We start from the raw sequence: 14239 nt of genomic DNA on the forward strand, positions 1-14239 counted from the left end.
TTGCATGCAAACCAATACCTAGCAGAGCCTAAGATTGGCTGTAGACATGGTTAACAGAAGTAGGTTGAATAAATTACAATTCATGTAAGAGTAACACATCCATTCCCCACATTAAGATAATCAATGCTACAAATAATTAAAACACTTCTTCACATGTAGAATCACAAAAATAAATAAATAAATACAAATTATGGTAGAACATTGCAAAATGAATTTACATAATTTATAAAATGTATAAGTTGTAAGATGAACATTCAGTCCACCATGTAATTAATATTATATGGACATTCGCATCATTCGAGTCATTCCATAAGTTTTCACCAAGAATAATTGTTTATCTTGTTGTTGAACATAAATTATTGATTTTGCGTGTCAGCTCGTTACTTACGTCTGCGCCGAAATCTTTCTCTGAAGCCAATCCCAGTAGAAGATGAATTGCCTGCACTAGTGCTCTGTAATTAAGAAGGAATTAATAGTAGGATAGTTGAATGCAAAGTTTGTTTTGTAATGTGAAAATGCAGCCTGAGGTGGATTTGAACACAGATATTCCCAAATGGGAAACCAATGTTAACAGAATGAGCTAACAACTGGATATGTGACAACTAATACAAGTGCAAACTTAATTAAGAACACAAATAAGAAATATATCTTTTAGCGAAAACAATGACAGGCTCAAAATTTGAGAGAAAAATGTAAAACACTATAAAATTAACAGACTTTTCTAACAAATTAATCATGAGAAAAGAATTAATAAAACATTCCTTCATCCCTCCCATCCTCCTTCCACTCTTTTTTCCTACATCTAGAGAAGACTTTAGAGAAGCCAAAACAAAGAGGCTGGAAAGCAGCTTGAGAGATGTTCACCCAAAATACCAACTATTCAGAGGTGCAGCATCTATCAGCCTGAAGCTAAGACTGAGCAGAGGAACCAGGGTGAAACTCTCTTAACTTGGGAGAGTAACAGGTGCTGCTCTTTGGCCTTAAGTGTGGAGAAGCTCCCTGCCTCCCTGGCTGGAGATGGATCATCCCTATTCTGGGGCCTTGCATATTTACATATTTACACGTTTTAATTAAACGTAAAAATGACATGGACTATGTGGATAATATGATGTGAGTTTAAAGTAAAAACAAGCACACATAGTTGAAATGCAGTAATCAGATATGAAATAGATTTACCTTGGTTTGGCCAGACCTACTACGGACATCTTTTCTGAACTTTCCTGCCAGTTCCTCACGAATCTGTTATCATAAAAATAAATACATAATAATATCAACATAAAAAATAGTAAATTGTAGTTTGAAAATCAGATCTACACATGAAAATTAAGAAATCAAAAATTGTAATAGAACATGTACCTTGCTGTCAAACAGAACTCCAAATACAAATATAAAAAAACCCTTTAAAGAGATACAGGAGATAACTTGAATTACCAAACAGTGTATATTACAAGTAATAATTATTAATAATCATATAAAAAATAATCTTTACATTTTGATGACATTTTATTGAGCTTAAGTGACAGTATGTGTTAAAAATGGAAAAATAGTATATACCACAGCTAAGAGAATATTGTATCTCCATTACTTGTGGCTTTTGTTTTTAACAACATGGAATAACCTCTTCAGGTTTGTTAAAAATGTAATGATAAACTGACCAAAATGAAGCCTTAAGCCATGTACAGTATTTTCTTCTCTGCTATAGTCACTATTTTGAAGATTTGGTAAACTGATTTGGCTTAAGCATTTATGGCTAAGTAACATTTTATATTTTAAAGGAGAAAAACGCATTTAACACTTGAATTTGGTCATTATGTTGTTGAAGGTTAAATTCACAAAGAAGGAAGAATTTTAAAATGCTCAAGCTTTTAAAATAAGTCAAAACTCACACAAAGCCATAATAAATTTAGTACAGAACTGAATTAATTAAACATCTTCAAACATTTTAGTGATACTGAACTAAGATGCTTATGTTGTATACTAGCCTTTATTTTGAAAAAACTTTAAACCTTATTAGCACTAGACAAAGTTGTGGAATACTGCAATATGAGAGTATGGTACAATTAGTAGCAGACATTTATAAAATATAATATATATAAACATATCATTATTACCTGTAGTGAATTGAGGACTGAAAACACTATTTGAATCCCTAAAGCAGACGATACAAGGGTTCCAATCCCAAATGCCCAAGTCAGGCCAAAGAGGGGTGTGAGAATGACCACACATCTGGCAATGACCACTATGGCATGTTTTTCATCTGGCTGAGTGGTGGCACCAACTCCCCTCCTGACCAACTTAAATAACACCACAATCAATATCAGGAAGTTTATAGCTACAATAGTCAGAGCAGGAATCACAAAAGCCAGGAGGGCCTTTGACTGGTACCAGTTCAGCCAACAGGCATTCTCCTTTGAGACATAAACTCCACCTCCAGCTGTTGATGCCACAGTGATGACGGCTATAAGTAACGGGCCCCCATAGCCTAGAGTGAATGCTACGGTCACCATTATGCATTTAGATGTTCTAGAAAGCACCATCACAGTGCGGTAGAATAGCAGGAGTGCTGAGAACAACATCCAAAAGAAAAGAGCAAGGTAAAAGAAGTGCATGAAAAAAGTTGCTGCACTGCAGGGACCCACTGGTGTTTTCTCTCCATAATTAACAACATTTGCTGCAATGATGAAGCATATATCCGCAATCAGGAGGGAGAGAGCAATGTTGACTATGGAGACATGGCGCATGAAGGATGTTTCATTCCTTGTCAATGCCCTCCAAACTATGCCTTCAATGATGAGGGCCAAAATTAAGCAGATCATTGAAATACCAACACCAATATATGTTATGAAACTTAAAATAAGGCTATCCAGAGCAAATGGTGACATCAGGATTGAGAATGAAGTTGTGTGATTACATTCGCACGAAACCTGTTCAGTTCCGTTTAACGGCTTGACTTCACATCCAGTTGAGTCCCATCCTCCAGTTCCATTCAAAAGTTGGAAGTTCCAGAAGACGCACTGTGGGTTTCTCAGTGACGTGTTTCTAATATCAAATGTAAGAGAGATGTTGATAACTGTATTGTTCAGAACGACCGAAGTCACATCTGCATTGATTTTGGTGATGTTTTTAGTGCCATTGTAAGTTTCATTCCGAACAGGCAAAACATTGTCCAGAGATGAAAAAACTATGATGGTGATGGAAGTCCGTCCATTAAACTGTGGAATAGCAATTTGCGTAGTTGAATTTATGCCAAATTTTCCAAAAAATGGGGCAGTAGTTATAGTTCTGTTTAGTTGAGTAGTATTTGTTGTTATCTGAAAGTTATCATCTCTTAGTGTTCGCCCCATAAACTCAGTAGAATTCAGAAGTTTAGAGCTTGTGTTCTGAGTTGTGGTGCCATTATTCAACAGAATCCAGGTATTCTGAGCACTTGTGGATGCCATAACATCCACTACTTGTAGGAAATTCTAGAAATGGACATATATATTAATATTGCAACAGATATTTAAAATTAATTATGATACATTTGCAAACAATTTAATTATAGTCTAATGATAAGAAAAAGCAAATATAAAGAAATACAATTAGCTATAAAGCCAGATAAAAAATGTTACATACATCCATTATTGTCTCATTAATCTTCACTGACTGTGATACTGTGGCAGTGATGCTCATTAAGTTCACAATTGTGAACACGTTTATAGGAGACCCTGTAATCTTATCAGCATTTGTTGTGGTGACACCTTGTAATTCAGCAACAAATTGTAGAATACCTTCAGGAAGTAAATGCTTAAAAAAAACACCATTATTTGCTGTAGGAATCAAAAAAATTAATTTGCACAAAAGCTAATTTTCATGGATATAAGCAATCTGAAATAAAAGCTATGTTACCTCAGCTATATTTGCCAGATTTTGGAGGGCACGCAGGATACAGTTATCTTCCACAATCACCCAGTTTCCTTTGCTAGGTGAGTTACGTACACATTTTGCTATCACATTTCCACTGCTATCTGCATCACAGTCACCTTTCTGTGTTTGATCTTTATTTCCTCCTCCAAATCGATCATTGTAGCAGTCAAAATCTGTGACTTGAGGGGAGGATGATTATTCAACAAGTAGCAAAATACAAACACCCTACACAATTATTCAGACAATTATTAAATACTGTTTTGGACATACACCCATTATTATGAGTTATGGGAGCGGGGATTATATATGTCTCTCCCTTGAGGATCCTCAGCTTTCCCCAGGCTGGCTGGGACATGTAATCAGGTAGTGTCTCTGTGACACAGCCCCAGTGTCCCAGGATTGTAGGTTCAGGCCTCGATTCATGTGACTGTCATATGTGAGTGTCTGAGTGAATATGTGAGTGTCTGTTGCCCTGTGAAGAACGTGTGCCCCCTCCAGGGTTTGTTCCCACCTTGCGCCTAGTGATTCTGTGTAGGCTCAGAACACACTACAACCCTGAACTGGATAATCAGTTACAGATAATGAATGAATGTATTGATAGAAAATGTGACTGAAACCTTTTAATGAAGAAAGAATTATGAGCACTTGGAATCTGCTGGGATGGTGGAGGAGGACCAAACTAACTATTAGGCTCTGTGGTCCTGCAGGTTTAATCTGTCCTTTCCGAAAGGAGACTTTATCTGTCAAAATTTACTAGTGATCTCTCTACTATCACCACATTTCCTAAATTCAGTCTAAAAACATTGAAAAGCAGCAACTATTTTTAAAACAGATCTTTGGAGTATTTGTGTTCTTCTTTAAAAATATTCCTGTATTTTTTGTTTGCTTTGTAAGTGCTGTTGTGTGTTGTGTCTGTTTTGTCAAGTAAAGAATTTAAGGATGTGGCCTGCAAAATGATTTAGTTGGTCCTGTTCGCCAACATGAACATTGATTTCTAGAGGTTGTGCTCCACACACCTTCACTACACCCACTAACAGCGCAGGCTATGTCTCTGTTCTGCTAGAACTAGAGATTATTACCATTTTGATTACCATTTGCTACAGTTCAGGGGAAAATGTATATAAAAAGGAGATATATCATATATAAAGAAGGAGAAATAAGACAACTTACTTCTTGAAGTCAAAGTTATTGTGACAGGGTTTGAACTGTAAAGGTTTCCATTGTTTTTGTAAACTTGGCATGTGAAACGTTCAGTCTTATCGCTGGTTTGACAATCTCCAGTGCTATAACTGTATACATAGGTGTTGCAGCCTGTCTGCTGGCCTGGGGGGGAGGGGGGGGTGGATATTAACTTAATTTATTGTACATACAGAACTCTGGAAATATTTTTAAAGTAATTAATCGTGTAAGAAAAATGTTGACAAAATGTCTGCATATTTTAGACACATTTAACAATTTTATAGTGATAAAAAAAAAAAGGAATCTGGCACCAGTCCATCACAGGCCATCCCATACTCATTCAGTTACTTACACATTCTCACTCATTCTCAGTCCACCTGCCAATGTAGGTTTTGAACTGAGGGAGGATAATTGAGCACCCAGAGGAAATCATAAAGATAATAGGAGAACACATTAATGTCCTCAGATCTGAGTGAGTATCCAACCCATAAGTCCATCCTCTTCTGTGTCTTTGTCCTGTTCCCTTGCCTGGTCATGCTTTCCTTGTGTTCTTTGGCCTTTCTACTCACCCTGGTGTTCATGTTCATTTTGTGTGTTGTATATAAGGCTTGTCACTACTGTTCAGAGTTTGTTGGTCTCTTGTGAGTTTTGGTAATTGTTTCTGTGTCTCATGGTCTCGGTCATGTTCAGGTTGTTGTTTCCTGATTCTTTTGTTCCTTTTCTGTTTATCTAGTTATTTCTAAAGTTGTTTGTCTCCTTGTACAATATACAAGTCATAAAATTACTGAATCTAGATCTTAATACTGCATTATATATATTTAATACAAACTCATTAAAGTTTTTGTCTGATGTGGGAATCTGAAATCTAGTGCTAGCTGCATATGTACAGTGTAGTAAATGATTTATCCAAGGCACCCTATATGGTGTTAGAAGCTATTTGCATTTCAGCCAGAGACAGGCACGCTGTGTGACGTGAGTGTTACAAGAAATATCTGTTTTGCTCGTCCACATGAGAACGGTGACAACAGCATTTTCCAAAATCCGTGACCTACAACGATGTTTTTGTGTGGACCGGAAGCCAAGTTCAGTTCAGTCTCTTGGTTTAGTTCTAACATTTAGCTAATTTTGACTCTGTCTCTTTATTGTTAGTTTTCTGTCATTACTCCTATCTTAGTTCCTTAGTCTGATTTTCTGTCCCAGTCTCTGTACTGTTATTTAGGTTTATGTTACACTCTGTCCAGTGTTCCTTACTTTATCCTTCTGTTTCCTCTCTCGGCTCATGGAGCTAAATCAATGAAATAAGAATTTGAATGTGAATATTGAATATTTGAATTATATTTGTCTGAATAATTTATCTCTTAAATATTTTTGTATGGCATTTGTTGAACTTGAAAATGTTAAGGTTCAAATTTGAACATTTCACATTGAAAAATTCAAATAAAAAAGTATGGATCCACAAATTCAAGAATAAAAAATTCTGATACGAATCTAGGCCAGAGGTCAACTTCTTTTTTTACTCTTAATTTTTATAATCTGAATTGTTTTATGAATTATGTGACTATTTCAACACCTCAAACTTTCAAGTTTTTCAAATGCCATACAAACATAGTTCAAATATAAAATATTCAGGCAAATATATTTAAAATATTCAGAATGTACATTCAAATACTTATTTCATTGATTTAGCTCCGTTTTCCTGCACCAATCCCTGCTATTGACCTAAAAACAACAACAATAGTAATAATAATAATAATTATTATTATTATTATTATTATTATTATTATTATTATTATTTAGGTGTGGCAAGTGGTTCCAAAAGTATTGTCGCTGTGCTGCAGCTCCTGAGTTGTGGGGTTGTGGCTTCAAATCATGCCTCAAGTTAAGTGTCCATAGATGTGAATGTGTGAGTGTTTGCTGGCCTGCGATGGACTCATTCCCTGTCCAGGATGAATTCCTGACTTGTGCCCAATGGTTCTGTGTAGGTTCAGGACTCACCATGACCCTGAACAGGATGTAGCAGTTACAGAAATGTACTTATTAGATCTTTCCAAATTCTAATGTAATAACTTAATATTACAGTTTCATTCTTTATTGTTACCATGTGCCTATACAATTATTTATTCACCAGGGAAAGTGTTATGTTAATAAGAACAGTTTTTGAAAACATGTAAACTAGAGAATTTATTGCATTGCTGTTTCCAAATTGTCACAATTTATCTTTTCAAAGCACATTCAGAATGTGTGTCTGCTGTTTGTGTGTATTACTTGTTTGTGCCTGGTCCCCAGCTGCAGTGTTCAAGGTCCACTGAACTTTATAGCTGCTGTCAGCACAGCACACAAGTATAAAGTTCGATCCTTTACATTCCAAAGTTTTTGAGAAATTCACGTTGACACTGGGCAAAGGTTGAATTACAATATTCTGAAAGATTATGTAGGGAATTGTGTTTCTGTCCAATGTGCATAAGTACAAACCTGTGGAGAGATTATTATAAAAGATGTTAGAAATCACCAAGATCAGACACAAATCAGGTTTTATTATGTCAGATCTATGTATATATATTTCACATAAATCTGCATCTGATTTTTTTCATATTGTTTTGCTATGTCTTTCTGAAGGAAATTAAGTGCTAAACAGCATCATTTAATATTATATATTTTTATTATTTATAATAATGATGATGATTAAGCAGACATTTCTTATATAAAACGTATATTGTATAAGTGGTGTTGAAGCATGCAAAATAAGTTAGCCATCTTAGACAATTATTTAATTTTGCTTGGTAATTTTCTAATAATTGCAATTGATTTTATTAATTTTACCCATATAATATTTTTTGACATCTCTCTGAAGATACACTGCTTCTCTTTTGATTTAACTTGATTCATTTTAAACATGACAAATCTGAATAATCACATTAATACAGCCATCCCTCATCAAAAGATTTTACAGCAAAACAATCCCACAAAAAAACAAGTGGCATAACATGTTGATTTCCTAAATCCTAAGCTTTGGTTGGTAATTTTAAGTATTTGTATGTAATAAAATGCATATGTGAAATGTCCTGTACATCATGTTGATACAATTCTGCTGTTTAGAATTTACGTATAAATAAACCGACACATTTTATGATGTAGGCCGAAATTGAGCTTCCCCTCCTTGAAAGACCAGCATCCGCCACTGGAAACATGTATAGTACTTTCAGCAATAGAAGAAGAACAGATACTATTTTTTGAAAATGTTGATTTAGACCCAACAAGGAGTACCTCAATTTTATTACTATAGAATTGTTAGTCATACATATATGTACATCGTGAAGACAGGCAATGAGAGCACTAGGAGGGAGAACAAAGGTTGTCTTTTCACATACAAAAAGCTGGGTATCATCAGCATAACAGTAAAACAAATACTAAAATGCCAGAAGATATTGCCAAGAGGAATAATTTAAATATTCAATAGGCTGTAGAACTCTCTGAACAATGTAAAGGAAAATGGGAAATCTGCTTGCTTAAACAATGGGTGACTACAGATACATCCCTGTCTGGGTGTGAGGGATGTGCACTTGCTGACCAAGTGTATACCAAATATATAACAGTATGAAACAATGTCAGTCCGTGTTTTTAAGGGTGCTAAAATGTATAGTGCAGAAGACTAACATTGTAATAGTCGATAAGCTCAGAAGGTGAAGAACTAGGAGCAAAACAAATATTAATTAATTTAATTAATAAGATTAACAGGTCTGATATTACGATAAGAAATAATACGGTGAAACTTTGATTTACCATGCTGTAAACTGGCATTGAATAACAACTTTAGTCTGAAATGGGTAGCTCAACAGAAGTATTATTATTTGGTGTGATGCCAGAACAGCAAACTAAGTCAAGAGTATGACCCTTGAAGTGTGTAGTAAAATTCACATATAGTGTTAGGCCAAAGCTATCTAACATGGTATCTTTAGCAAACATATTATCATTATTGTCAATGTTAAAACTATTCACAGTTCAGAAATAAAAGTTTTGGGTGAAGATTTTGAAGGTTTAAAGTGGATGGGAAACATAAGACGCTGTCAAATGACAAGCTAACTGCAGTCTCATAGAGCTGAGAACACAAGCCTCCTTTCACGGTCTGTTGGCTCTATTTGGCAGTGAAATTCCTGATTCAAGTGTCATTTTCTCCAAAACTGGAGGAGCCTGCTTTTTCTACTCTCCTGGCTGATGGAGAATATCTGCTTTTGTGTTCCTACACACCAATAAAGAGTTAGTTAATTTTAACTAATTCCACTACACATGACCATGATGAGGATGATGATGAGGATGATGATATGGATTTATTGTGAATATTACGAGCTTGGTTTGTATAGAGAGAGATTTGTCTCAAAATACTTGACAAATGCATAAATGTTAATCAACAAATTAAACACAGTCACAAATTTGTTTCACTATTCACAAATAAAATATATCTTAGTTTGTCTCTCACGGTCTGCAATTTGTACAAATACAGTTAAATTCATGAGTACATATTTTTGTTTTCATATCATAATTTTATGCTAAATTTAATACATTTGTTTAAATTTAATTTTATATTTTACATTTTTTTTATTAAGTGTTGAATCTGCATTTGTGGATCAAGACACTAGCCTGTTCTCCATGATGTATTTTTGTTAATTTTCTCTGGCACATTTTTGGATTTTGGGACAAATGTAGCCACCTGTTTCTCTCAGGGCCATGGCAAAACAACCCCCTGTAGGAGGGACTGTGACTCCAATGGCTAACTCCAGCTGCTGATTGGCTTAATAAAAGTGATGACTGATGATAAGCGCATTTTCTGTTTAGGAGCAGTGGGGTATCTGCCCCTCTGATTGTAAATCATGTTATTTAACAATCCTAGTCTGCAGCAAAATCAGGAACGTTCTGCTGGACTGTTATGTAGTTACATTTTGGGCACCTTCAAAAGCATTCCACAATCTTCACCCACTTCTAACTGTAATATGATTCTGAATTCAGTGGCTTATTCTGGTTTTTGATCGAAACTTCCAAATTAAACGTTCCGCAATTGCTTCTCGATTTAATGTGGCTCCACACCTCCTAAAACAACAAACGGCTTGTTTGCCTGCCAGCCACATTTGTGGATGAAGTTGCATTTGTGGGTAAATTGGGTGAAACGCCAAAGATTGTGATATGTTCGTGAATAGTGAAACATATGTGACTTGTGTTTAATTTGTGAATTAACATTTACGCATCTGTCTTAAAATTTTCTAAAAGGTGCCAATAATTTTGTCCTATCCATTTTTGCGGAATAAACATGTGAATACATATAGTACTATACAAGGTACAAAATCAAGTCTAGTTTTGTTGGATCACCATCAGCTGCAAAGCATTTGTCATAGAAGTGTTAGCATTATTTCAGCAATCTGGACATTCACGTGGGTTTAAAATTATACAGCCATATTTTTAGAAGTGCTACAGAGTGCTACATTAATTTCATGCAAACTTGCATATGAATGTCCATTAAAAAAACTAGTTTCAGTAAGCAGTTTCTATTTATTTTTTTGTTATATTGAAAGAAAATGTAAATTATACTACAACTTAGGCCACACATTTAAACTTTTATTTTTTCCAACATGTTAAATTCAGGAATTGAGCAGTAACTATTAATTAAAAGATGAAGTGTGTTCTCTGCATCATCTTCCTAACTTGCAAATAAACTGTATTGTGATATAATCATGACTTACCATTATCCTCATTATTGGCATTTGTTACAGTGAGGGTTTGTTTGTCAGGACTTATTTGATATCTTGCATTGCTGATGGGGTTATTATTCATACTCCAGGATATCTCCAAATAATTTGAATCAGGAGGAGTACACCTTAAGGTGAAAGGATCTCCAGGGTAAATGTAGCTGTTTGGAATATACAAGCCATTTTCCACTAAAAATAAAAGCCATAGAGTCCAAGTTAGCATTGTGTTATACATGTAAATCTGTGCTAATTAATTACTTAATTTCAAACGGATGTGGAACTAGAAGCTAAAATATCACTTTACCAGTTTGAGCAAATGAATTCGCATTAATTCCTTTTGCACGAAGATCAGAAATCAACTGAGAATTTGCTTCACTAAATGAAATTGTATTACTTGTTGTTACAATTGAAAAATCTGCTATCACACTGCCAGACCTATAAAAGCAGAAAATATAATCAACATCATACCTGTACAAAGCCATACATTTGATCCAAATCAAACAGGGAGCTCATTCAAAAATGGCTTGTTTTTCTAAACTGGTACATTGCATTTTCATATTTTTAACACTTGGTTTTTGGTTATTTCTTAGTATAATTGAGTGAGTCATGGTCTTTAAACCTCTTCTAGTATTAGGAAAATAATAATCTCATAAATTAGGTTTATTGGTAGACTAAAATAATTAAAACATGATGGTTAAACTAGATTTGTATATAAATAACCATACCTGTACCGCATCACATGAACAGAACCAGTTTTGTATGAAGTTAGAACTTTTGTGTAAACACTGTCAACCTGGAAAAAAAAAACACTTGGATTAGAAACATTCTGGAATTCATAAACTTCCTAGAAAAGAGGAGGGAAATATATATATATATATACACCACACTTACTGAGCTCGTAATGATGCTTGTGTTAGAAATGTATGCTTGACTCGTTGGGTTTGTGAGAGAGAGGTCAAACGCTTGATTTATTGTCATTGAAAGAGTAATAGTGATTTCTAAATAAAACAGAAAACAGCATTTATATATTAAATTAAAAAAGACATATTTAAAAAGCATTCACATAGCCGGGTGTTATATGTCCAATATGCTGGGAACAAAGTTTTATATTAGGAGGTGGGGGGGGGGGGGGGCTCATTTTAGATGCAGCATATGCAGTACCTACAGCACATTCTTAATACTAATAACTAATTAACTAACTATTAAACTAATATAATACTAATAATTACTAATGATGAAGAATAACTACTTTTGAGGACCCCACCATGCCAGTGTAAATGATAAGACACATTGCAATAAAAAACCTAACTTGTTATCACCAGGTAGGCCTACAAAATACACTTACTGACAAACTGACTCATTGATATTTTTTCCATCTTATATGGTGAAGAATTTCTGAGCACCTTTCCACCTAAAATTGTGCTCTTAAATAAAAGTATTCATAATATATTACTCACAATGAGTAATCTAGGGGGATACATTACAAATTACAAAATTTTAGAGAATGTATTTTGTATTGGAACACATTTTGTCAGTAACACTCCCAATACTGTCAATGGTACAGTTTTCATCAAAAAACATATCCCTTCGCTCTGATATTGTAATTACTTGCAAATATCATTAAAGTAACAGATACATTTAATTTGGTTCCAACAACAACTACTTGGTGCATTATTTTATTGTTTTTGACAGGGACTATAAAATGCCAATGGTGAAGAATCCGCAGTGAATCGATCTGCAAACCCCATTTCCAGGTTTGGAAAATATTGTAATATCCAAGAAAAAATTAATTTGTGCTGCATTTATTCTTTTGAATTTTATATAAGACAAATGTAAAAAGAAAAGATTTCCAAAGTTTTCACTGACCAACTTTTTGTGTTTTGTAAATATAACTGAAATATACACTGAAAATCTTTTTTTCTGCTAAATAAACATTCAAGTACATTAACAAATTACAGATTTCAGGTTTTATTGAATATTTAAGAAGTGACAGAAAAATGTTCATGGTTTGCAAGATGTGAAAATGTTTAGATCAAATTTCAGATTAAGCTAAACTGTGAGTTAATTAATAGAAGCTACAGGTGAATATTGAATTATTTTGGTAATGAGGATATGTATCAACAGAAGAGCTTGGAGTAGGGTTACCACGGCCACACCCTGGAGCCATGCCCAGGGGAAGGGCTCCTAAGCAAGTGGCTAGACTTTCACTCATGAGACCCGGCCCGGCTTTGGACTGAAAGAGTAATCTGTCCACTCTCCCATGGGCCACCCACCTGGGGGTGGTAGTAATCAAGGTCCAGTGCAATGTGAATCATGTGGCAACCAAGGGCCGGGACCCTGGCATTCTGATCCTCAATTACTGAAACTGGCTCTTGGAACATGGAATGAAACCTCTCCGGTGGAAAGGAGCCTGAGCTGGTGCATGAAGTTGAGAGGTACCGGCTAGATATATACACAGCATGGGTTCTGGGACCTCCTCAAGAGGGGCTTGATGCTCTTTCACTCTGGTGTTTATCCATAACAAACACCATGTTCAAGCATAAGGGTGTCCATAAATACACATGGCATCAGGATACCCAAGGCTCCATTTCAATGATTGACTTCATAGTAGTATCATCAGACTTGCCATAAGTTCTAGACACCTGGGTGAAGAGGGCTGCTGAGCTCTCATCCAATCATAGCCTGGTGGTGAGTTGGATGAGATTGCCTATCACCCGGGCTGAGGTGGCAAAGGTAGTGCTTTGTGGATCTGGAGAAGGCAATCAACCGTGTCCCTCTGGGCATTCTGTGGCTGGTGCTCCAGGAGTATGCAGTACTGGGCTCATTGCTACAAGCTATGTAGTCCCTATATAAACAGAGCAGGAACATGGTTCACATTACCCACAGTAAGTCAGACTGGTTTTCAGTTGGGGTTCATAAATTTTATGGCTACACTTTTTCGATGTAACCAAGTGGCAGAAGGTGTCCAGTTTGGTGGTCTCAGGATTCCATGTCTGCTTTTTTGCAGATGATGTGGTCCTGTTGGGAGCATCAAGCTGGGACCTCTAGCTCTTGCCTTATTCGTTTGCAGCCGAGTGTGAAGTGGCAGGGACAAGAATCAATCAACATCTCCAAATCTGAGACCATGGTACTCAGTCGGAAAAAAGTGGAGTGCTCTCTCCAGGTTGGAAGGGAGATCCTGCCTCAAGTGGAGGAGTTCAAGCATCTTGGGGTCTTGTTCACGAGTAAGGAAAAGATTATCAGATAGAGTGAAAGGTTATCAGACAGATTGGTGCAGCGTCTGCAGTAATGCTGACTGTGTACCTGTCCATTGTGGTGAAGAGAGAGCCGAGTCAAAAAGTAAAGTTCCCGATTTACCATTCAATCTATGTGCCAACCCTCACTTTTGGTTATGAGCTTTGGGTAATTACTGAAAATAT

The 14239-nt window shown here is 35.6% G+C and overlaps 1 protein-coding gene across 1 annotated transcript in view; it reads right to left on the reverse strand.

The window, feature by feature from the left end:
• Window positions 1-14239, reverse strand: part of LOC136705875 (adhesion G protein-coupled receptor F5-like) — a 31109-nt gene that overhangs the window by 2590 nt on the left and 14280 nt on the right. The window contains exons 12-23 of the mRNA XM_066679685.1: window positions 11712-11818; window positions 11546-11613; window positions 11125-11255; window positions 10815-11009; window positions 7351-7557; window positions 5077-5229; window positions 3889-4085; window positions 3616-3786; window positions 2112-3464; window positions 1357-1398; window positions 1177-1239; window positions 389-452 (exon numbers count right to left, since the gene is read on the reverse strand). Of these exons, the coding sequence (XP_066535782.1) occupies window positions 389-452; window positions 1177-1239; window positions 1357-1398; window positions 2112-3464; window positions 3616-3786; window positions 3889-4085; window positions 5077-5229; window positions 7351-7557; window positions 10815-11009; window positions 11125-11255; window positions 11546-11613; window positions 11712-11818 (2751 nt within the window). The remainder of the gene's footprint in view (window positions 1-388; window positions 453-1176; window positions 1240-1356; window positions 1399-2111; window positions 3465-3615; window positions 3787-3888; window positions 4086-5076; window positions 5230-7350; window positions 7558-10814; window positions 11010-11124; window positions 11256-11545; window positions 11614-11711; window positions 11819-14239) is intronic.

The sequence above is a fragment of the Hoplias malabaricus genome, chromosome 8, assembly GCF_029633855.1.
Source record: "Hoplias malabaricus isolate fHopMal1 chromosome 8, fHopMal1.hap1, whole genome shotgun sequence".
Taxonomy (NCBI): Eukaryota; Metazoa; Chordata; class Actinopteri; order Characiformes; family Erythrinidae; genus Hoplias; species Hoplias malabaricus.